General features: G+C 58.6%; 1 protein-coding gene across 13 annotated transcripts; it reads left to right on the top strand.

The window, feature by feature from the left end:
- Positions 1-843: 843 nt before the first annotated feature.
- On the top strand, positions 844-23,345 carry SMTN (smoothelin). Of its 13 annotated transcripts, none has more exons than XM_025474578.3 (21): positions 844-1,003; positions 2,719-2,849; positions 7,831-7,979; positions 8,360-8,453; positions 8,556-8,634; positions 8,728-8,825; positions 9,706-10,026; positions 10,115-10,187; positions 10,788-10,859; positions 10,940-11,458; positions 11,653-11,825; positions 13,751-13,843; positions 14,921-15,073; positions 15,151-15,226; positions 16,298-16,462; positions 16,562-16,624; positions 16,839-16,905; positions 17,840-18,013; positions 18,179-18,296; positions 18,857-19,008; positions 23,042-23,345. In XM_025474578.3, the coding sequence occupies exons 2-21, from the start codon at positions 2,799-2,801 to the stop codon at positions 23,190-23,192; spliced, it is 2,841 nt and encodes a 946-aa protein (XP_025330363.1). In that variant the 5' UTR covers positions 844-1,003; positions 2,719-2,798; the 3' UTR covers positions 23,193-23,345. The 13 variants fall into 13 exon arrangements, with proteins under 13 accessions (XP_025330363.1, XP_035562195.1, XP_035562200.1 ...); XM_035706302.2 differs by having other exon boundaries at positions 18,182-18,296; XM_035706307.2 differs by having other exon boundaries at positions 9,880-10,026.
- The last annotated feature ends 37 nt before the right edge of the window (positions 23,346-23,382 follow it).

Consider the following 23,382-nt stretch of genomic DNA (forward strand, 5'->3'; position numbering starts at 1 on the left):
CTCCAGATCCTACCTCCGGCCTCCTTGAACAGGCAGGGTTCAATGACCCTGGATCTATGGATTGGGAGGGCCCTGGGCCTCCAGCAGCAGATACAATGGCTTTCCCCAGTGGATCTGAGCTCTTGGGTTCCCTGGCTGACTCCTGCTGTTGTCTTGGGCATGTTGGCTCTCTCTGGGCCTGTTTTCCCCATTTATTGAATCAGTGTCTGGACTTCGTATTCCTTATTAAGGACTCCAGCGCCACCAGAGGCGGACCCTGAGGGGCCTCAGAAGGGAGAAGCCTGATAGATGAAGGCAATGTCTGTGCAAAGGTGTGTGGACTGGGGAAGGGTTGTTGTGATTGATCCTGCTTCACCTGAGATGCTGCTTGAGATGCACCAACATAGGGTCGACGCCCTGCTGGTCACAGTCCCTGCTCTGAGGTGGCCAGGACCAGGTGTCCCAAACGTAGGCTGGGCTGCAGCCAAGCCCAGATGCTAACGCGAGAAGGGGGCGGAGTCGGGGGAAGGGACAAGGTCTCAGGAACAAAGAGGAGGGCGGAGAGGGGCTGTTCTGAAGACTCCGCGGGTAGGACGGTCCCGGGCCACTCACCCCGGCTTTGGGTGCCGTCCCCAACTTTGGTGCAAAGCTGCGTCCTCCTGCCGACGCCCGCCCAACCAGCCAAGGTCGGGGCGGCAGCAGCCCCAAGACGACAGCCCCCAACCTCCCGGCCCGCGCGGGGCGGGGCCTGCCTCGGGGCGTGGCCGCCAAATTGAATCTCCCCAATGGAGCACGAGGGTGGGCGGGACCGTCCCTAGAATTGGCTGGTGTGGCGGCGCGGGGCGGGGCTGGCGGGGCCGCCGGCGCGGCTGGACGGGCGGCGCTTGCAGAGGCTCGGGGACGGTTGCTGAGGGGGACTGGGCTCCCGGTCGCGGCGCCTTCCGCCTGACGGCTCCCAGTCTGTCTGTCGGATCCCGAGCGACCTAGGCTGAGCCCGCGCCCAGCGGGTGGGCCGGACGGAGAGGTGGGTGTGCAGGCCTCTGGGAGGCACCGCGACCCCCGACGGGTCCTGGGGGTGGAACCCGGATATCTGGACAGGGGTTCTGGGACTCCCAGCCACGGGGGCTCTAAGCCATGGGACAAGGTTCTAGACCGCGGGAAAGGATACCATGGACCTTCTGGAGGCTCCACGACCCCCTAGGGGTCGGGGGTCAGGGTGGGGGGCACACACCTTGGAGAAGGTCCCACGTTCCTCTGAGGCCTCTCTCAATCCCCGGGGACCCCAGACTGTATGTGTGACAAGGAGCCCTGGAACTGAAGTGGGGCAGCGGCAGGAGTCTCTAAGGAGAAATACTTCCTATAGTCCCCTGGGCGTCCAGGCTTAGGCATTAGGGACTCCTGCCCCTCAGTAGACATGGAGGAGCTCAGAGTGTCCACAGAACCTAAGTCTGGTGATTACGGAGTGACACTCTTGGGGGGCACTACTCCCAAAGTAGACAGATAAGAGGCAAGGACCCCACCAGAGGGAAGATGGGTAGTTACACCCATCCAAGCCTAAGGGGATGGGAAAAGCAAGCAGCCACTTGAATAGGCAGGGTCTGAAGAACTCTGTGTGGATTAGGACCCCCCCCCCCCATCAGACACCTTCACCGGATGGGGTGACTCGACAAGTGACTGTTCTGGGGAGGGGGAAGGCATGACTGAGGGATGAATCAATGTGGGGTGGTGGGGGGGAGCATTTCAGTCAACATACATTAACTAAGCACCAACTGTGTGTCAGGCCGTCAAATTCCATAAAGACCTGAGGACTACAGAAAGAAGGAAGGAGCTGAGAGGTTGGGCCAGGATTTAGGAGACCATTTTGATGGGCAGTGATGGGGCAAGAGGGAATATCTTGAGCCCCTAGGGGCACTTTGGAGGGGGGCTTCAGGAGCCAGAGATGGCCACGATTTTGATTAAATCCAGCCCTGCCCTCTAGGTCTTTGGGATCCTCCTTCCCCCTGTGACAAATCCCTGGCCCTCTTCAGTCCTCGCATTGCCTATCCAGAGGTTGGACAGATCAGGTTCTGAAGGCCATTCTATCTAGAGAGTTCAATTCTAAGTGTGTAAATTGTTAGGAGGAGCTGGGTACCTGGACACCTGGCTTCATGAGGTTTGGACAATTGGCATCAGGGCGAGGGCAGGAAGGAGGAGAGTAGTGTATATTGAGAACTGCCCTCAAGAAGTGGAAGACAGGATGTTACCTCCGATGGATTAGATCACCTGGAGAAATGAGGGGTAACGACAGCTAGGATTTGGATATAGGTGAAGCCGGCAGCCAGGGCAGCCAGAGACCGAGCTTTTGGTCAGGGAGGGGGCTGGGCAAGTCCTGAGGATAGGTGGGTGGGGCAGGAAACTGGAGTCTGGCGGGCACCCCCTGGTGGTGAGAACAGCCTGGTGGGCCTTCTTAATCCAGGTCTCTGCTCTCCCGGTTTGATGCTTAAGATAGGCCCAGTTTTGACCACACAGCTGGCATCAGGTTGGCTGGGCTGGAACTAGGGACTTCCACCCTTGGTTTGTTAAATTTTCAATACACCAGCCTAGGGCAGAGGGCAATTCCCAGCCAGGATTTAATCAGGTAGCAAGGATGAGACACCCAACAGATGATCATGGGTTACAGAGGGAAACTGAGGCACAGAGCCCAAGTGTCTGTGGTTTCCAGAGGCCCCAGCAGGCCTGATTCATGTCTGTCCCCTGCAGAATTCCCTGAGCTGGTGTCAGGTGCCACGGGCACTGGGGATCTCACCAGGAGGGGACGGACAGAGCTAGGGGCCAGCAAGATGGCGGATGAGGCCTTAGCCGGACTGGATGAGGGAGCCCTGCGAAAGCTGGTAAGTGGCCCAATCATCCCCACTGTGATGACAGGCAAGCCAGGTCAGAGGCAGGGCCTGTCCAGGCTACCTCTCAGCTGACAAGAGGAGGGGTGGGAGGAAGGGGCAGGGGGAGGGCCCATGGGAACAGGACTAAGCCTGTTATGCATGGCTGATGCAGAGGACCCAGTAGCATGTGCCTATCCATGCCAGGTGCTAAGGCCTGGTCCCTCCCAGCCCCCCACTGCCACCACCTGTTTAAACAGTAACTCCTGAGGACTCACCCATGTGCAACTACAGGTGTGGGGAGGCTAGATTTGCTCACCCAAGCAATAGCCTGGGCAGTAACTGCCCCTGGAAGCTGGCCCAATGATATAGTAAAGCAGTGATAAAAAATGCTGGGGGAAAAGGGGGGTGCCTGCGTGGCTCAGACTCTTGGTTTCAGCCCAGGTTGTGATTTCAGGGTCCTGGGATTGAGCCCCATGTCTGGCTTCCCACTCACTGGAAGCCTGCGTGAGGATTCTCTCTCTCTCCCTCTGTCCCTCCCCCTGCCCCCACACACTCTCTCTCAAATAAATAATAAATAAATAAATAAATCTTTTTTAAAAATGCCAGGGCACAGCAGAGGTCAGGTTTGGTGCTAGACCATCTCACAGAGGCTGTGACCACAGCAGCAGCTCCAAAAGCCAGGAGGGCATTATGGCTCAGAGAGGTGAAATCACCTCCCCAAGGGCACCCAAAGAGGGTGTGCCAGGATCCAAAAAAAAAAAAACCTCAATGAGGGTCATGGGGGACCGAGTCTTGGGTACTTACCCAAAGCCAGAAGAGCCCATAAAGAGAAAGACCTTAGGGGCCCTTATAAGCTCTGTGACTTCTAGTGTGTCATTTTACCTCTCTGAGCCTCAGTTTCTTTACCTGTAAAATGGAAGGGGGAAATCTGTGCAAACATTTATCTAGGTCTTAGATTTGGCATGGGGATAGGATGAGGCATGGACCCAGATCTTAGGATGGAATAAGGATAGTCTCATTCTCTTCCCAGCTTCTTGAGCGCCCTAACCGTAGCCCACCCATCCCCATGCACAGAAGGGCTGTAGGGCAAACACAACGGGGCAGGCCTGTGCCCACTATCAAGGGCAGGGAGCTTCGGAACTGCAGGAGGGGCCAGAGCCCCGCCCCCCACCCCGCCCTTGACCTTTGTGAGGGTGGGCAGTGCGCGTGTGTGTGTGTGTGTGTGTGGGGGGGGGGGGGGGGGGGGTTAAAGATTTACCTTCCCTAGGAGAAGGCGAGTGATCAACCCACCCCCATACCATTCTTCTGGAGGCAGGGGTCACTGGGCAGTTGGCCAGCGCTGCCACGACCTACCCAAGGGGTCAGCCCGTGTGGCCTCGGACCAGACCCTTAGGCCGGCCCTGAGCCTAGACTAGGGTGTCAGCCACCGCCGCCGCCGGCTGCGTGCCCGACTGGTTTCCCACAAGTTCCCACCACGTCAGCTCAACCTCTTTGCGGGAAGTCAGCCGGGGATAGTAGAGGCAGAGTTTTCCAGAAAGAAAACCAAGTGTCCGCGCACCCCCATCTGCAGGGGTCCGCTGTGAGGCCCTGGGTTCCCACGTCGCCACCCCCACCCCCACCCCCACCCCCACGTGGAATTTCGGAGAAGCCACAGCGGGAGCAGCCGTCCGCCCCGCCCCGCCCCGCCCCGGCCGGCCCCGCCCCTGGGAGAGGACTAAGCAGACGCGGCCCCTCGTGTCGCGACCGCGAAGCCGCCCGCCGTCTGCCCACGGCCGGCGTCCGCCATGGCGTCGCCCGGGCCCCGCGAGGGTCCCCGCCCCAGGGCCGGTCTGGCCCCCGCCGGCCTCGTGGCAGCGACGGGGCGTCCCCGGCCGGGCTCCTCCCCGCGGGGCCGGGCCTTATAAGGGAAAGCTGGCGGGCGCCCCAGCCCCGGGCCGACTCGGGGACCGGGCAGCCGCTTCCGCCGCCGCTCCCGCACATTCCTGGGGGCCGGGCGTGGTGCCTGCGCGGGGCCGGGGCTCGTGGGGGCGCGCGCCGCCTTCCGCCTCGGTCCTGGGTTCGAGTTCGGGCCCGGCGCGCCCTGGCCGCGTGACCCCGGGAACTGCTTAGGTGCTAGGAACCTCGATTTCCTCCCCGCGACCAGAGACCTTAAAGCAGGCGGTGGCCGAGGTGGGGTGGGGGGCTTCCCGTCCGGCTCGCAGCCGGGCTCCCCACCGGGCGCCTCGCTCGGGGCGGCCCGGGGAGGCGGGCGGGCGGGCGGCGGATCCGGAACCCGCGGGCGGTCAGCGCCCCCTGGCGAGGCCTCGCTCGGCGGCCGGTCCTCGGGGGTGGCTGCAGGAGCCCCGACTGCGGATGCGGAGGTCTGGCAGGTCTTCTGCGCTGTGCTGAGCGGGAGACTGAGGCCCAGAGAGAGGCCGGGGCCTGTCACGCCCCGCCCCCCACTCCCCAACAGCGAGGGCAGAAAGGCCCCGAGACCGGCCCCCCGGGAGGAGGAAGTGCCCTCTTTCCTCCCGGGAGAATTTCACTGGGCAGTTTCGGAAACCGCCCTATCCCCTTCCCCTTCCTTCTGGTAGACAATGGCGCTTTATGCTTCCTTCCCTCCCTCCCACAGCCACCTCCACACACAACAGGGGGGCCTGAGAGGGCGGGAACATAGGCCACACAGCAGGGATACTGTGGGCAGGCAGTATCCAGGCTCTAAGGGAAGGGTCATGCTGGGGGTTGGCCAGTGGAATGAGGTTGTCCTTCCCCCAGCCCCACCCCACTCATTTGGTGGGGGGATCGGACAGAGGATCCTATTTTCCAGAGGGGGACAGTGGTAGCCAAGTTTCCACATCAGGCTATTTTCAGGGACGAAAACCCCATCTCTGCAACGGAGGGCATTGAGAAGGGATACCCAGGAGGCAGCTGGCTAGTCATTGCATCCCTCAGCCTCTTTACCCTCCTGTCCAGGGGGACTGAGCCAGTTGACCCCTCAGACCTCCCATCTCCAAGTGTACCACAGAGGGCTCTAGGCCTGAGGCCAGGACTGGGGGGTGAGAAGGGGAGCCTCATTCTCCCTCCTGCTGCTCTAATAGGCCCCCTTTGGCCATTACAGTTCTCTCTAGTCCAGGCGAGAGGGCTCCTTACACAGTGGTACCCAGGTCCTTGAGGTACCCACCATGGCAGACAGACCCCAGCACCAGAGCTATCTTCAACTCAAGGGAGACCCTGGAGTCAGAGAGACCTGGGTTCAAATCCTGGCTCAGTGCATTTGGCTGTGAACAAAAGACTTCTGCCCCTCGCACCAACAGTTTCCTCATCTGTCAAATAGGAGTAATAAAGTACCTAGGGTTTCTGTGAGATGAGGACGAACTGGGGGCTCAGTGCAAGATTTGTCATATAGGTTCTTGATAAATGTCACTGATGCCTCATATCTTGTACTCACTTGCCCTTGCTTTTTTACCCCCTCCTGAGTGGCTGGAAACAAGGAGGGGGTGACATTTACTGCATGCATAGCTATGCCAGGGGACCCCAAGTCACTGCCCCCACCCTCACCCACTGCCCTGAGGTAGGAGCCATTGTTCCATTTGGCAGATGAGAAAACCAGGACACAGAGAGGTTAAGGACATGCTCCTGACTACCCAGCCAGGAGTGGACTGAGGCTGGAGCAAGCTGAGAGTTTGACCTGAGCCTCAAGGGACGCTCCCATAGCTCCTCAGAAATGTGGAGCCTGAAGGAACCATGGAGGGATCTGTCCCCCAGAGCTCTCTCTACTCTTTTCAGACTAGGACAAGTGACCTAAAGGCAGAGTGGGGCCAGCCCATACACCCTGCTGAAACCTATCCCCACCACCATGTGGTCCCCCATCTGGGAGTAGGAAGGAATGATTGGGGAGGAGGCTTAAAGGAAGGAGGTAGAAGTTTCCTGGACCCTATCCCTGAATTATTTCCCCAAGCCAGGCCTGTCTCTCTTGAGCCACAGAGACCATAGGGAGGAGAGGTGCAGGGAAGGCAATAGAATTAGCTGAATCTTGGGATGCATGGGTGGCTCAGTGGTTGAGCATCTGCCTTTGGTTCAGGCCGTGATCCCAGGGTCCTGGGATCGAGTCCCGCATTGGGCTCACCATAGGGAGCCTGCATCTCCCTCTGCCTATGTCTCTGCCTCTCTGTGTGTCTCTCATGAATAAATAAATAAAATCGTAAAAAAAAAAAAAAATTAGCTGACTCTACCCAGAGAAGGTGTCCTTTCCTGAACCTGGTTAGACCAGCTACCCCCAACTTCCCAGGGATTGAGGAACTAAGAAACCGGTGGGAGCACCTGTTCCCCATTGATGCCCTCTCTGGAGCCCTGGGTAGACCCTAGTACAGTTGTGTTATCTATCTGGGGAACTGACCCTCCTATTCTCGGCCCTGGCCCCTTTGATAGTGGTTAGGACTGGGTCAGTACAGAGGAAAACAGCCCCTAGCCAGGCAAGAAACTAGGACTCCTGGGCAGGTGCCCCTGCCTCAGTTTTCCCATCAGTCCAATGTGGATGAGGCTGCCACCCACATCAAGGCTATAGTGCTTTGGGACCAGAACATGGCTTCCTCGCTCACAGGGTGGATTCCAGCTGCCCTAATCACCCTTTCCTACCTGGGGACACTGTTAGGAGCCCATAGGGTGGCCTCCTTCCTCCTGACTCCCAGGCTCTTGGGGGTTTGATGAAGGACTCAGACAGGAGTCAAATCTCAGGAAGCAGTGCCTGGCTTGGCAACTGGCACAGGTGGGCAGTTGCTGGTTGCCCATCCTGTAAACCATAGTGCACAGTGGGCTGTCCAGAAGCTCTGGTTCCTTGAGCCCAGTCTCCCTGAGACCCTTGGGTGGGTGGTAGGGCAGGCTTGTGACAGGCATGTGGCAGAGAGAGTAGAGACAGACCACTCATTGTGGCCCAGGCCAAGCTGTGGGCAGCTGGTGCCCGCCCTCCGCCCCGGCAGCCAAAATGACTTGCCCCTCACCCCCGCCTGCCCCACAGTTGGAGGTCACAGCGGATCTGGCAGAGAGGCGGCGCATCCGCTCAGCCATCCGGGAGTTGCAGCGGCAGGAGCTACAGCGTGAGGAGGAGGCCCTGGCATCCAAGCGCTTCCGTGCCGAGCGGCAGGACAACAAGGAGAACTGGCTGCAGTGAGTGGCCAGGGGACTGGTCATATAGGTGGGAGGAGTATGTATCAAGGCTCAGCTTGTGTTGTGCAGGCACAGGTGTGTCTGCTGCCCATCTGGGCGTGCAAATGGCAGTACCGGCAGGATCTGGAATGCACAGGGATGTTTACGGGCCTGGACCACTCGCCAGGCATGGAGGCCCAGACACACCCATGTAGATAGCACAGCTGAGCCTGCACTCATGTAACATGGGCATGCGTGGGCCAGCGTGTAGCCAGAGGGTGTGCACAGCTACCTGCCCCTCTGCCAAAGTTCTGGGTACCTTGTCCTGGCCCCTACCCTCAGCCCACATCCTCCAAGATTTGGCTATGGCAGTGGGAGTTATAATCATGATGTCCCTGCAGCTCTCAGCAGCAGGAGGCAGAGCAGCGAGCTGCTCTGGCGCGGCTGGCAGGGCGGCTGGAGTCCATGAATGATGTGGAAGAGTTGACTGCACTGGTGAGGCCCAGGCCACGGCAGGGGCTGGGGCAGAGGCTGGGGCAGGGCAGGTAAAGCCCTGGACTCCACAATCCAGCCCTGTGGCCTGCTTCTCATCCACAGCTGCGAGGTGCCGGTGAGTATGAAGAACGCAAGCTGATCCGAGCTGCAATCCGCCGCATAAGGGCCCAGGAGATTGAGGGTATGTGCCCTGCCTGGCCCACCCTGTGCCTTGCTGCATGCTACCCACAGCACCTCCCAGCCACTCAGCTGACATTTTTTCCTTCCCTTCCAGCTGCCACGTTGGCTGGGAGGTTGTGCAGCGGGCGTCCCAACGGTGGCTCAAGAGAGGAGAGCAAGGGGCGGGCAGCACACAGGCTGGAACAGTGTGAGGTAAGGGATGTGAGCAGGATGGGAGGGTAGCCCAGTGTCCTGTGTCCACAGATGCCAGCAGCAAAGAGCACCTTTGTGTCTTTGCTAGACTGGTACTTGACTGGAGGTGGGGGGTGTTTGGGGGACTTCTGGCCAGATGTCCCCCAATCCAGACTTTGCATCTACCCAGGCCTTCCCCTCAAAGCTACTCTGTCTATCCTACTCCTGAGTATGTCTCCCATTACCACCCTGCTGGTCTCCCTACTTCTGTGCCTACCTCTTACCTGCCATGGCCATCCAGCCTCCATTCAGTAGCCAGTGCAATCTCCCTGAAATGCAAAACTGACCCTGGTACCTCCCCAGCTTACACCCATCCTGAAGCTGTCCCTCCCTGTCCAGACAGCCCACAGCCATACTTTGGCTTATCAGGACTTAGGTATTGCACCCCAGCTGACTCGTGGAGCACTGTTCACAGAGTTGACTATTCTCCAGGGGCTGTGGATGAGAGATCAAGCCACGTAGATTCCCTAAGTGGCCAGGAGAGGCCGCTGGGTCCCAGTCCCTGAAGGACTACCCCCACATACACACCCTCTGATTAACCTGGCTAGGATCAGGAGTCAGGGGCCTCTGCTCCAGGGATATATTAAGACCAGGAATCGCCAGCAGGTCTCCTGTCATCCCAACCCCTGACATAGGATCTGGTCCTCTCTGAACCACCCTTGACTAGACATTGCCAGGAGGTTGGGAAGTGAGAATCAGAGACCGCCCATGGTGTGCCAGTGTTCATGCATAAACAGGTGTGCCCACAGGAAGCTATGCCTAGCCCCTCTGCTTTGCATGCCCTGCCCTGGGCACCTGCCAGCCTCAGGAGCCGTTGCTGCATCCTGTGGGTCACCCACAGGTGCCAGAGCAAGAGAAACAGGAGCAGCACACAGAGGTCCCAGAGCCAACCCCAACCCCTCAGGGCACCAGCCGGGATGTGACCACAGTGACACTCCTGCTGCGGGCCCCACCTGGGGGCACACCCAGCTTACCTGCCTCACCTGTCAGTTCACCCACCACTGCTTCTCCTGAGCCTCCACTAGAGCCTGCTGAGGCCCAGTGTCCTGCTGCTGAGACTGTGGGCAGCCCCGAGCCACCCTCCAGCCCACCCAGGGCCACCAGCCCTGAGCCCCAGGAACCGCCAGCCACCCCCAGCACTGAGAGGCAGGTGGTCAGCAAGGTGAGTCTGGATAAGGGACAGGGATGCCAGGCAGGTGAACTCCTTGGTTTGGGAGTCAGGCCCTGCCAATGCTACGTCTCCCCTGCAGCTCCTGCCTGGCCCCACAGAGCCCCCAGCTGTCCAAGGCCCCACCAAAGATCCCTCCAACACAAAGAGAGCAGGTGAGGGTCCCAGGAGGGGTAGCTACAGGCCTCTCCTTCCCTGTCTGGAAAATGGGCTCTAGTGCCTAGATAGCTTCAGCTTCTTCAAGGCTAGGCAGTCCCCGACACTCCTCCCACTGCCCTGAAGTATCCCCACCCCTCCTGCCCCGCCCCCCCCCCACCCATGGGCAGAGGCCTCCCTGCAGCCTTGAAAGGCAACGGGCCTCAGGCACATTCTTTTCCCCAATAAGGGAGCGCACCCATCTCAAGCTGAGGCCATGGGCAGTGCTGGCCAGGGCGGGTGTCCCCCATCCCCATCAACAGGGAAGATCTGGGCACCCTTCCTCCAGCCCAAGCCTAGCCACAGCCCCCAGGAGTGTCCAAGTCATCCCAAGGTCAGTGCAGGAGGAGGAGGAGGAGTCTATAAGAGAGATACAGTTGAGTGGGGAGGCCAAGAGCTAAGGAGGTATAAGACAGGATGGGGAGGCTGGAGTACAGGAAGGGCCTGGGAGGTGTGGACGAGAGGAGGTGTGGACGAGAGAACTGTGAGAGGTGGAACCCCCATATCCACTCTCCTTTATCTTCCCCCACTTGGCCACCACCATTTCTCCAAACTGCCAGACCTGGCCGGATCCCGTCCCTGCCAACGCTCGCTGTCTGTGCTCAGCCCCCGCCAGCCAGCCCAGAACCAAGGTACCTCCTATTCTCACTACTGCAGACTCAGGGCAGCACCTGTCCCACCAAGTCACTGATAACCCTCCTATCCTTTCTAGAGCCCCCCAACCCTGCCAGCGGACCTTCCCCATTCCAGCGGGCTGGCTCTGTGCGGGATCGTGTGCGCAAGTTCACATCTGATTCTCCTATGGCTGCTGGGCTCCAGGATGGCCCACCCCGGTTGGCCCTGGGTGCCTCAACCCCCACAAGACTCCTGGGCCCCTCCCACATCAACACTACCCCTGCCTCTTCCAATGGCTCCTCCTCACGGGCCCCCAGTGACACCTCCTCCCGATTCAGCAAGGAGCCACGGGGAACAGCCAGGCCCCTGGCCCAGCTTCAGAGCTGCCCCCGGGAGGAGGGCCCCAGGGGGCGGGGCTTGGCTGCCAGGTCCCTTGAAAACAGAGCAGGGGGGCCTGGGGCCCGCTCAGAGGAGCCCAGTGCCCCGCTTCCCGTGCCTGCCGGCACTGCTGAGCCAGGGGCCAGTATGAAGACCACATTCACCATCGAGATCAAGGATGGCCGTGGCCAGGCATCCACAAGCCGAGTGCTGCTGCCCACAGGCAACCAGAGGGCAGGTAGGCCTCCCTGCTGTCTCCCCACTGCTGGGGATGAGTGCCTGCAGCCAGCCACCCAGCTCTGTACATAGGACAAGTGCTGTGGATTCAGGGTGCCTCTGAAGAGGGTGTGCTGGGAGCAGGGGGCACCATTAACCATGGCTGGCATTGCCCTCACCGCAGCAGATCTGACAGTAGCCCTTCTCCCCCTCCAGAACTGACGCTGGGGCTACGGGCGCCTCCCACCCTCCTGAGCACCAGCAGTGGGGGCAAGAGCACCATCACCCATATCAGCAGCCCTGCGACCCTGGCCCAGCTGGGTAGCGTCACTCATGTCACCAGCTTCAGCCATGCTTCCCCTGGTAGCCGGAGAGGCTGCAGCATTAAGGTGAGCCCCCTTACTCCCCCGCCAGCCTCACCGTCCATTAATCTTCTGTAGACTGCTTCAGGATGTAGGGCTAGCAGGGCTTCTCTGCTCTGCTCCTCCTCCATTGCACACACAGGGAAACTGAGGCCTAGAGAGAGAAGGTGGTGGTGCCAGTTGGTGGCAGAGCTAAGGGCAGACCCTAGTGGATCAGCCACTAGGTATGTTGGAAGCTTACTCTGTACTGGCTTCAGGCTTCCCACATGCTGATCTCTGGTCCTTACTACAGAATTGGTTGGTTCGTTCTTAATGAATAGATGGGAAGATGGAAGCTCAGAGAGGATGGTGAGGGCTTGCTTCCTCTTCCTGTGGCAACCCCAGTGCTCCTGCTCCTACTCCACAGTGGAACTCAGCCCCAAGAAGCAAAGCTGCTGATCTGTTCATCCAAGATCAGCCTGGCCTCTTAGGAGATTGAGATTAGTGATTACCATCTGCGTCAACATCTCTGGGGAGGTTGGGCAGAAGCATCGATGGGGGGACAGGCAGGGGGTGCCTAGTCAGGTGAGGCAACAGCCTAGCAGGTGCCACGGGAACTGAATACGCTGCACCCTTCCATTATTCATTCCCAAGCCTAGGATCAGCTGGCTGGGAGCTCAGCTGGGGAAGGGATCCCCAGTGGGCTGTCCGACTGCCCAGGTAACGTCCTCTGGGCTGCACTGGGGACTGAATGGGACTTTGGTTGAGGTGAGATGGCTAGAGCCAGCTTTGGGCCTTCTCTGGGGTGGCAGGCAGAGGGTGGGGGCAAGAAAGCACCCTTTCCCCCACAGAGCAGGACCTAAGTGCTCTCTGCCAAGGGGGTGAGGGGATGGTGGCAGAGGTGGCCATGGGGTGTGGGTGGGAGGTGTGACAGTGAGCCCTGCATCTTATACCACCGACTCACCTCAGTTTCCCCATCTAAAATCAAGGGGAAGCAGAAAAGTGCCTGAAATGTGCTCAAAATCTGTGGTTGGATCCAAGGGCCACAGGCAGGCCAGAGGATGTTTATGTCAGGGACGAGACACTTGTTATAGCAGATTGCTCAAAGTCCCGTCTCTCTGTGCCTCCATTTCTCCCATTTGTTCAAGTCTTTCTAAAACCACATGGCCTAAAGGCAAAGGCGTGCAGGCTCTGGAGTCTGGCAGACTGGATCCTCACAGCTAATGTAAATGGTGGCCCAGGGAGGCCCATTCCACACTCCGTGCCTCGGTTTCCTCATCTGTGGGGCCTGGGGCTGTGGCCTAGGCAGTCCTTCAGAACCCGTGCAGCTTTGCTGTGCTGCCAGTCTGTGATCTCCGCAGGGCCAGGGCCAGGCCTGGCGGTCTGCCTGCTTGGGCAGGCCACCCCTCCCCCACAGCCCCCTCCACGGGGAGCCCAGAATAGGTTTCTATTTGGGCCACAGCCCCAGCTGGCGGGTGGCAGGCTGGGAGGCCGGGAGGCCAACAGGGGCGGGGCAGGCCCACTGCCCTTGCCTGCGCCCTCAGGCCAGCTGCAAAGACTCTGACACTGCCAGCCAGAGGCGACTGTCCCTACCACTGTCCCCATCGTCACCCCATCATAGAGCCCCTGCCATCACCATGCCGGGGGTACCGGGGCCTGGGTCTGAACTGGCTGCAGCCCTTGAGGAGCGACTGGGCTTGGCATTGGAGGAGCTGCGGGCAGTGGCCGAGGCAGGCCGGGCGGCAGTGACCCAGGCAGCTGAGGCAGCTGCCTCAGCCATGGAGCCAGTGGCCCGGGCAGCTGAAGAGCTGCGGGTGGAGACAGCAGCACTGAGCCGGCGGCTGGATGCGCTGGGCAGGCAGGTGGAGGTGCTGAGTCTGCGGCTGGGGGTCCCACTTGCGCCTGACCTTGAATCTGAGCTGGAGCCCAGTGAGCTGCTCCTGGCTGCTGCCGACCCCGAGGCCCTCTTCCAGGCGGCTGAGGATGCTGGGACCCCCGTGGCCCACCCGCCTGCCTTCAGCACCCGCCGCCGCTCCTCTGCCGGCCCTGCCCACAGCAGCAGTCTCGTAAGTCCCTACGGGCTGGGGAGAGCGGGTGGTTTTGAGCAGATTCTGCCTCTGCTGAGGGGCCTTAGGTGTGCCACTACCTTCTCTGGGTCTCAGTTTACCTATCAGCAGAGGGACTGGGATGCTGGTGCTCCAACACTCAGGCGAAAGGGTGCCAGGCTCCTGGCCCTGAGGCATGCGTGGTGGCTGTCCTAGCAGCCCCTGGCCAGGGCCCAGCCCCCCACCCCCACCGCTACTCTGCCTCAGCTGGGCTGAGTCGCCCTAAAGCAGCTGCCACTTCAGCTCTCCTTACCCTCACAGCAGATAGAGAGGCCCTGCCAAGAGGGGAGGGGCTGTGATAATTGGGCTGGGGGCTCGTCCGCAAGTTGTTGGAAGATGGCCTGGCGGGGAAGGGTGCTGGGTTGGGGCTGAAGGCCCCTTAGAGGGAGCAGGGAATAGGGGCAGGCTTCGGAGAGGACTTGGCTCTGGGCAATCCCAGTCAGACACCTGGTCAGGAGCCCAAGGGCCCTGGTCCAGCCCCTTTGGTGTGTGTGTGTGTGTGTGTGTGTGTGTGGCATGTGCTGCCTGGACATTGGCCCAGGAGGACCCAGGCCTTGGAAACTGCCAGGATGGAGCACAGCCTGCCTGGGAGGGGGCTGGGAATGAAGCAGCAGAAAGAACTCAGGTTCAAGAGTTAAGCTACCTTCACCTCAGACCGCAAGCTACATCACACTTATAGAATGACTGTGGGCAAGTTACACACTACCCTGAGCCTCAGTTTTCCTTTATGTTCCATGGGGACAGCAAAATCCCAAGCAATTATTCAGTGCTTACTACCAAATTCAAATGACCAGTATTGGCACCACTAATTGTATTAGCACAATTCCAGGTAGATGGGAAGCCCTACAGCAAGGCTGTCAGTACCTCTTCCCTGAATCTGACAACAATATGACCATCCTTGCACGGGCAGTCTAACCGGTTAGTGGTTATTTCCAGGCTGTGCCCGCAGACTCAGGGCCCAGTTCCCTGTCTGCTGGGGGCATGCTTGGTTTCATCTATACCCCTCCTTAAAGCCCATGCCCTCTCCCTATCCTGCAGATGGAGCCAGAGCCAGCAGGGCCCCCCTCTGCGGCAGTGGAAGTGGCTAATGGCGCCCAGCAAACCCAAGTGGACAAAGCACCAGAGAGGCGGAGCCCCCTAAGCACTGAGGAGCTGATGGCCATTGAGGATGAAAGCATCCTGGACAAGATGGTATGGCCAGATCTGGTGGACTAGGGGTGGCCAGGGGCCAGGGACCAGGTGGGTAATGACAGGGGTTCTATCTGCAGCTGGATCAGACTACAGACTTTGAGGAACGGAAGCTAATCCGGGCTGCACTACGTGAGCTCCGACAAAAGAAGAGAGGTAGAGAGCCACTTGCCCCACTCCAGATCCAGCTGCCCCATTTCCCATCTGTTCCCCTTACTCTGGGGTCCACTCATGGGCACTCCAGTTCAGTAACTGCCCTACCCAGCTTCTTCTCTAGCCCCAGATGGATCTGGCTTCTCTCTTCCCTGGCCCCTTCTTTCCCCCTGGCCACCCCAGTTATACCATCCCCAACCAGCTTTTCATCTCCTTCCCAGACCTAGTTACTCCCGCTCCTACCTCCTCTTCCTTGGATCCCATTGCTTCCCTACGTACTGCCAACTACTCCTTCCCTGAATCCAATACTCCTTCTCCCAGCTGCTTTTCTCTCCTTGAGATCCACTGATGATAACCACTGCCTCTGCCCCCTGCTCCCAACCAGCTTCCCCTTCCGTGAGCACAGCTACTTCTTGGACCCAGCTATTCTTTCCCTCAGATTCTAGATTCATTTGCTGCTTCAGATACTCTCTGAATCTGACTGCTCCCTCCAGGCACCACCGAGGATCACCTAGCCCCTGTGCCCACCCACCTACTTCCTTAGGCCTCATTGCCAGCTTCTCTCCCAGCTACTCTTTCCCTGGATTAAATTACTTCTCACATACCTCCAATTCCTCCCTCCTTGGATCTAGATATTTCCTCCTCTAGCTGCTCTTCTCCCACCTAAGACCCATTTAAAGGCCCACGCAGCAACTAGCCTCACTCAGCTTCTCCTTCCCTGAACTCTGCTACTTCCTCCCTAGATCTGCCTATTCCCTCTTGAATAAGCTCCTCATTCCCATAGAAACTCCCTTCTTGGATTCAAATGCTTCCCCCTTTGAGTTCAGCTATTCCATATTCCCTTGTCCATTTCCCTGAATCCATTGCCACACACCATACCCCACCACCTCTTCCAAGTGAGAGCTACCCGCTCCCCCTCAGCTACTTCTAAAGAGGGCCCTTGTCCCCTGTGTCTTCAATATTTCTAACAAGTTGCCCTCCACCCCATCTTGTGTGCCCTGTGTGCCCATGCATATGTGCTGTGTGGGTGATGGGTGGCCCTTCTGGGCATGCATGGGGCATCCCCCTGCCCAGACCAGCGGGACAAGGAACGGGAACGGCGGCTGCAAGAGGCACGGGCCCGGCCAGGGGAGGGCCGTGGCAACACAGCCACAGAGACCACCACGCAGCACAGCCAGCGGGCAGCCGACGGCTCAGCTGTCAGCACTGTCACCAAGACTGAGCGGCTCGTCCACTCTAGTAAGTGACCAAGCAGGGCTCAAGGGCTCCAGGTGGGAATATATTCACCCCACCAGCCCCATGCCTCACATTCTTCCTCTCACCCCCTGGCCCTTCCAGATGATGGCACGAGGACGGCCCGCACCACCACGGTGGAGTCAAGTTTTGTGAGGCGCTCGGAGAGTAAGGCTGCCTGGTGTCGCGCTGTGCCTGCCTGCCTACCTCCTCAGACTCTTCCTCAAGCTCTCTCTCCGTACCTTCATCTGTGTGTCTCTCTGTCCAGCAGTCACTTTCTCTTCTCTGCCTGTGGCTACCACCTTTTGCCCTAAACCCCCGCACCCTATCTCCTGATGTCCAGCCTAAGCCTTCACCCTGCTCCACTTCCCCTTTCTTGTAGATGGTGGCGGCAGCACCATGGTGCAAACCAAGACCTTTTCCTCGTCGTCATCCAAGAAAATGGGCAGGTGAGCACAGGTACCCATCCCCAGACCACAGAGGAGTCAGTGGCACATGGGACCCCACTGCACACCCATTTACAGAAGGTAGACCACAGTGTGGGAAGGTGACAAGCATACAGGCAGGGAGAATCAGAGTAGGAGTCAGACCTCTCCTGCTCCTCTTGCGATCTCATCTAATCCTCAGCCACACCACTGGGGAGGCCAGAGAGTTGCTCAGGATCTCACAGCGTGAGTGGCAGCGATAGCATTGAGCCCTTAGAGAGGCCTGCCTGCCACTGAGCTGCCTGGTGGCACTGCCACTTCCCAGTATCTGCAGACCATGTCCCATGTCACAGAACACTTTTGCACCTTATTCTTATGATAGAGGGAGGACATCTATCATACAGAGTGTATTGGGGCTGTTGGATCAGAATTGAGGCTGGGAACCAGAGGAGTCCAAGACCTGTGTTCAAGTTCTTGCATTGCCCTCCCATGCCCTCTGAAATCTGAGGCCTGATTTCCTCAGAGGGGCCTGTTTCCTCATATTTAGTGGAAACGATAAGGGTCCCTCCTTTCCCTTGTGAGGTTTAAAATGGCACATAGGAAAGGCTCAATAGACATGAGCTGTTATTATTGCCATCATTATGATCGTGCTGGTGGGCGTTATTAGTTGATAGCACCCAGAATCTGAACTCACCTGTAACTCAATCATAGAGTGAGGCTTCTCAGAGAACTCCCCAAGGGCCAAATGCGTTGAAAAGAGTGGCTCCCACCTTCTTGTCCTTTGAGCCTCAGTCTGCTCTATAAAATGGGTATGATATGGACACCTTCCCTGCTGGCGAGCATTGCGGGTCATGGATATACCGCAGGGTGTATGCGGAGTCTGGGGCACAAGACCCCTCCCTTGGCGAGGGGGGTCGAGGCTCAAGAGCAGCCAAACAGTCGCCTCCCGACCCCTCAGTATCTTTGACCGCGAGGATGAGGCCAGCCCACGGCCCGGCAGCCTGGCGGCACTCGAGAAACGCCAGGCGGAGAAGAAGAAAGAGCTGATGAAGGCGCAGAGCCTGCCCAAGACCTCAGCCTCACAGGCGCGCAAAGCCATGATTGAGAAGCTGGAGAAGGAAGGCGCGGCGGGGTGAGTGGCAGGGGGCGGGGCGGGGCCAGAAGCGGGAAGCCGCGGTGGGAGCTGTGCTGGCCAGGCCTGGAGGACCGGGAAGGCGGGGTCTGGGGCCGGCTGGGGGGCGCCGGCGGAGGCAGCGCCCCCTGCGGTCGTGTGACGGGCTCCGACGCGCCCCTACAGCAGCCCTGGGGGGCCGCGCGCAGCGGTGCAGCGCTCCACCAGCTTCGGAGTCCCCAACGCTAACAGCATCAAGCAGATGTTGCTGGACTGGTGCCGAGCCAAGACACGCGGCTATGAGGTGAGTGCTGAGAGGCCAGGCAGCCTGGCTTCTTTCTCCTCCTCCCAGCCCGGCCCGCAGCTCTGCACCTCCCTCTTGGCGGAGCTCCTCACCCCCTGTGCCTGGCAGCGAGGATGGAAGCCCGCTTTGGGGATGAGGAAAGGCTCAAATAGGACACACAACATGCCCTAGATTCCAGAATAAATGATTAAGTGGCAGGGTCTAATGAGGGCCCAGTTCAGAGCCAGACCTCACCCTTGAAGTTCCCTCTCATTGCTTTTGGGAGGAAGGAGTGGGGGCTGGGTAAATTTCTATAAGTAAGGGAAGCAGTGAAGGAGGCATGACCATGGTCTTAGCTGGGTGGAGCTGGTCCTCCCGGTTGCTCTGTGCCCATAAGTAGCAGATATGGAGCTGACAAACTGAATTGAAGGACGTTCATGTTACCACTGCCCAACTGCTGTGCAGCTTTGGACAAGCTACAGGGCCTCTCTGACCCCAGTTGCCCAACTCTTGGAATGTCAAATGCTGGGGGCATAGCAGTTATGGGGAAGCTGACAAGTCCTCCCACCACCTATACATAGCACGTGGACATCCAGAACTTCTCCTCAAGTTGGAGTGATGGGATGGCCTTCTGTGCCCTGGTGCATAACTTCTTCCCTGAGGCCTTCGACTATGGGCAGCTCAGCCCACAGAACCGGCGTCAGAACTTCGAGGTGGCCTTCTCATCTGCTGAGTAAGTGTGGGCCCCAGCCCAGCTGGTGTCAGCTGGGCATCTGGGGCTGTGCGTCTGGGCCAGGCTCAGCTGCCCCAAGGCCCCTGGAACTGGCCAGCTGCATTGTCAGACAGCGGCTGATACCCCCTTCCCGAGAAAGCCCCTGTCCTCTCCACCCTGCCCACCCGCTGCTGAGCGTGCCAGGTGCCCGCCGGAACGAAGGAGCCGCCCGCCCGCCTACCAGCCCGGGCCAAGGCCCACCAGGTGGCCCTGTCCATATCCTCCATCCTCCCTCTGCCCCCTCCTCCCTCCTCTCTCTCTCTCTCTCTTTCTCTCTGCCTTTCTCTGTTCTGCTCTCCTCCCTATCATCAGAGCTTCCTGCTCCCACGGGATCCCGGCTGGAGATTCCAAAAGGAGGCTCCTGGCCCGGGCACCGTGCCCGCCCAGCCTATATAGGTGTTGCCAGAGGCTTATATAGGACATCAGCAAGCCCTCCACTTTGGAATCGTTACCCTGTCTGCTCACCTCACCCTCAGCACCCTCCATCTGTCTTTCCTTTTCTCCTTTTCTCTTTCTGGTCCCCCCAGATTTCTTCCTCCTCCCCCTCCCCCACCTCCTCTCACGCCTCCCTCACCCCCCCTCCCTGGGGCACAGCCCTCCTCTCCAACCTCAGTGCCAACGCCATTGCCCCCACCCCGTTCCCGCTTGCCCCAAGAGTTCTCTGCACCTGTGACTGGTCTGGCCCCCCACCCCTGTCTGCATCGCACACCATTAGTGACGGGTAGTGAGCGGCACGTCCACGATGGGGAAGGGGCATGCGGGGAGGGCCGGCAGATTGCAGCACTGAGAATGTAACTGAACTCTTGTCTTTGTGTGTGTGTGTATGTGTGTGTCTCTCTGTTCTCCTCCCCTTTCTCTTCTCTGCCTCTTCCCCCTCTTCCCCTCCTGGGCCCTGCTTCCCTGCCCCTTCCCGGCCCCCTACCCTCCCCAGGACCCATGCGGACTGCCCGCAGCTCCTGGACACAGAGGACATGGTGCGGCTTCGAGAGCCTGACTGGAAGTGCGTGTACACGTACATCCAGGAATTCTACCGCTGTCTGGTCCAGAAGGGGCTGGTAAAAACCAAAAAGTCCTAACCCCTGCTCAGGAGCCCCACGGTGAGAAACGCCGCCTCGCCCACCTGCGCTGTATGCTGGAATCTGACCAGAGGGGCACAGAGAGAGACCTGGGAGGGGGTGGGGGGCGCAATGGGACCCTGAGAAGAACCAGAAGGAGCCAGATGTGGCCCCACCTCTGGTAGTTCAGGGCCTAGCAAGCAAGACCATTCTTCTAAAGGGTCCTGCTCATGTGATGACCCTACATGAGCAGGCCTGAGATGGAGCAAGCCCAGGAAGGAACCCCAGAGGAGGCATCTGACACGGCCTGCAGGTCCAGGACAGCTATCTGAAAAAAATGCAAACCTAGCTGGGATTTGAACAAGTTCAGGCTAAAGGAAGGAAAAGGAGTCCCAGGTGGATGGATGAGCCTATGCACATGGCTACAGGCGAGAGAGATGGAGAGCATGGCACAGCCAGCAAGGGAAAGAAGTTTAGTCTGGGTATGAAGGGAAGAAAGGGGCCACAGGAGTTTGAACTTTCTCCTGAGGACAAGAGTCCTAAAAGATTTCCAAACAGAGAAGGAATATGTGTTGTCCGGTTAGCATTCTAGAACAAGGATTGGATGAGGGATGAGGAGGGAAGGAATGGGCTAGATAGCTGGAGCAGCTTAATAAGAAGTAGGACAGGCTTCCTGATGTATCCAGTTGGGGAGAAAGAAGGAGGCTCAAGGAAGTCTGCTAGGCCTCCGGTTTGGGCACTGGGGAATTGGTGGTATCACACTCATTGGAGAGCTCAAGAGCAGGGCCAGTTTAACAGGAAGATGTTTCTGGATCTTTAAACCAGCTCTGGCATTTTCTCTCTAGTCACCTCACCTCAGGGCCACAGTAGAGAATTCAGGTCCTGAGCTAACTGTCCATTCCAGACAATGCTGCTCAGAGAAGGAGAAAGGTGGTTCAGTGTCCTGGAGGTTTTAGGTCAGAGACAGGGCCAGAAACTAGAATTCCAGGCTCCCCACATAGTGGCTCTGTTCCTTATCGCATCACTTTTCCCAACCATTGTGTAGAGAGAAGGAAAGACAAGAGCTCAGAGGGTATAAGGGAATTGCCCAAAGTAATGTGAATCAGGGACAGAGCTAGTGGTGCACTCGGATGCCCCTTGGGGCTTGGAGCCACATGGTGGGCAGCCCACATGTGTACACATATATCCAGAGAAGCCATACAGGTGAGGGGAGGATGGGCTTGGTTCTGTCTCCAGGTCATATATGGACTTAGGAGCTGCTGCCCAGCAGGCTGGCCTGGAGGGAGAGGGGCCCTGATCCAGTTGGAAAGTGTGACTCAGCCGTGCTATTGCTCGAATTGCCCTGTGTTTGGCCTGTCACTGGGGCAGCTGGAGCCCTGAGCTGTGAGCCCCAGTGTAAACAATGGCTTTATAAGGTCTCCAGGGAAGACACCAGAGATGGGAGGGAGTTCCACGTTGGGGAGCCCAGGATCCCTGGGGAGATAGCCACAACTTGAAGAAGCTGCAGAGAGAGGCTGCCTTTTTCATCATAGTATAGCTGGGGAAATGAATCCAGAGATGACCTCAGGGACACATAGCACATCAGCAACAGAGTCAGAAACTCCTTCATTCATCCTAAGTGCTCCCAAGGTCTCAAACGAGGCAGAGAATTTGTTGTTTTAAAGATGGAGAAACTAAGTCACAGAACAGGGGAGAGCTTTATCTAGTACATACAGCTGATCACGGGTTTAGCCTGGGCTGAAACAGAGATCTCCTGCCTCCCAAGCTTCTTCCATGAAGGAGTCCAGGTGAGCTGGGAGTAGGCCCCAACCCTACCATTGTCCCAGGTTTGACCTTGAAGGCACAAGATGGGAGGAGGTAGTCGTGGGTCCCTTAGTGTGTTGGCAATAGGAGCAATTCATGCCCTTGCACCTTCCCTGCCAAAGGAATTCAGTTAACATGGACTGATGGGAGGAAGCAAGGCAGAAGAGGTCTTGCTTTGGGACAGGAAGGGGGAAATGGAGCCAAGGAGCAAACTTCAGCTTTAGAGCTCTGGGACTATCAATTGCTTAATAGGCCACAGCCCATTCACCCCAGAGTGGGGAGATGGCCCCTGCAGTAGGGAAGATGGGGCTCTAGGTGGGTATCAACACCCGGGGCTAGGGTGCTTGAGTCACAGGAGGCCCAACCCTGCACCTGCTAGGCTATGGGGCTTGAAACATGATTCCTGCTCTGTGACTCAGTTTCCCTCTCTGTAAAGTACATCTGGCACTCTGGAGGACAGAAGGGCAGCCCCATCCTTAAGCATGTTGTAGATGGGCCTGTCTGTATTGGTTGAGACCCTCATCTGCCTCCCCTGCTCTACCCAAAGCAGGTGGTAAGGGTTAAAGAACTACCCCCCACACACATACCCACACACACACTCTGTACTCCATCTCACGTAGCAGGATTGTCCCCTGGGCCTCTCTGCAGGAGGTACCAGGCCAGGCATCTGGGAGATAATCCAGGGCACAGAGGTTCACTGGGGGCAGGTCCTGGCTGCAGAGCAAGATTTCCCATTGGTAAGGCCCCTCTGGATCCAATGGCCCAACCCAGAGGCTCCTGCCAGCAGGAGTCTGCAATGAGGGTGTGCAGGAGGTAGTCCTCCAAAGAGAACATGGGTGGGGTCTGGAGTCTGGACCTTGTCCAGAGTGGAATGGGGGGCATGGCTCTCCTCTCCCATCTTGACCTCCACTTGCCTGGACTGGCTCCCCATAGTGACGTTTCTAGGCTTGGGTGAGTGGAGCCTGGGGTTTCTTGTCTTTCCGGAAGGCTTTTACCCCGTCAGTCAATCAAGAATCTGGAGTTTATGGAAGATCAGCAGGCTGCCAGCAGTGAAAAGACTTCCGGGGAGAGGGTAGCTGCAGGCGGCAGGAGGCGGGCTCGGTGCTGACAACCACCCCGGTACCCCCTTCCTGCAGGATGCTGGTGGACTGCGTGCCCCTGGTGGAGGTGGAGGACATGATGATCATGGGCAAGAAGCCCGACCCCAAGTGCGTCTTCACCTATGTGCAGTCGCTCTACAACCACCTGCGGCGCCACGAGCTGCGCCTGCGCGGGAAGAATGTGTAGCCTCCCTGCGCGCACGGCCCGCCTGCGGCAAGCTGCACCCACCATCCAGGCACCATCCCCTCCCTGTGCGCCTGCCCACTGCTGCCCTGTCTGTCGCGACACCCTCCCCTGCATACACACGCTGCGTTTTGATAAATTATTGGTTTTCAACGATCCTGACTCCTCTCTACCTCTCTGGGGGGTGTCGAAT

This window comes from Canis lupus, chromosome 26 (assembly GCF_003254725.2).
Source record: "Canis lupus dingo isolate Sandy chromosome 26, ASM325472v2, whole genome shotgun sequence".
Lineage (NCBI taxonomy): Eukaryota > Metazoa > Chordata > Mammalia > Carnivora > Canidae > Canis > Canis lupus.

Coding starts and splice junctions, on each gene's coding strand:
- SMTN (XM_025474578.3), top strand. CDS start 2,799: ATGGCGGATGAGGCCTTAGCCGGACTGGATGAGGGAGCCCTGCGAAAG. Junction 7,980..8,359: donor AACAAGGAGAACTGGCTGCA/GTGAGTGGCCAG, acceptor ATGTCCCTGCAG/CTCTCAGCAGCAGGAGGCAG. Junction 16,625..16,838: donor TTTTGTGAGGCGCTCGGAGA/GTAAGGCTGCCT, acceptor CCTTTCTTGTAG/ATGGTGGCGGCAGCACCATG.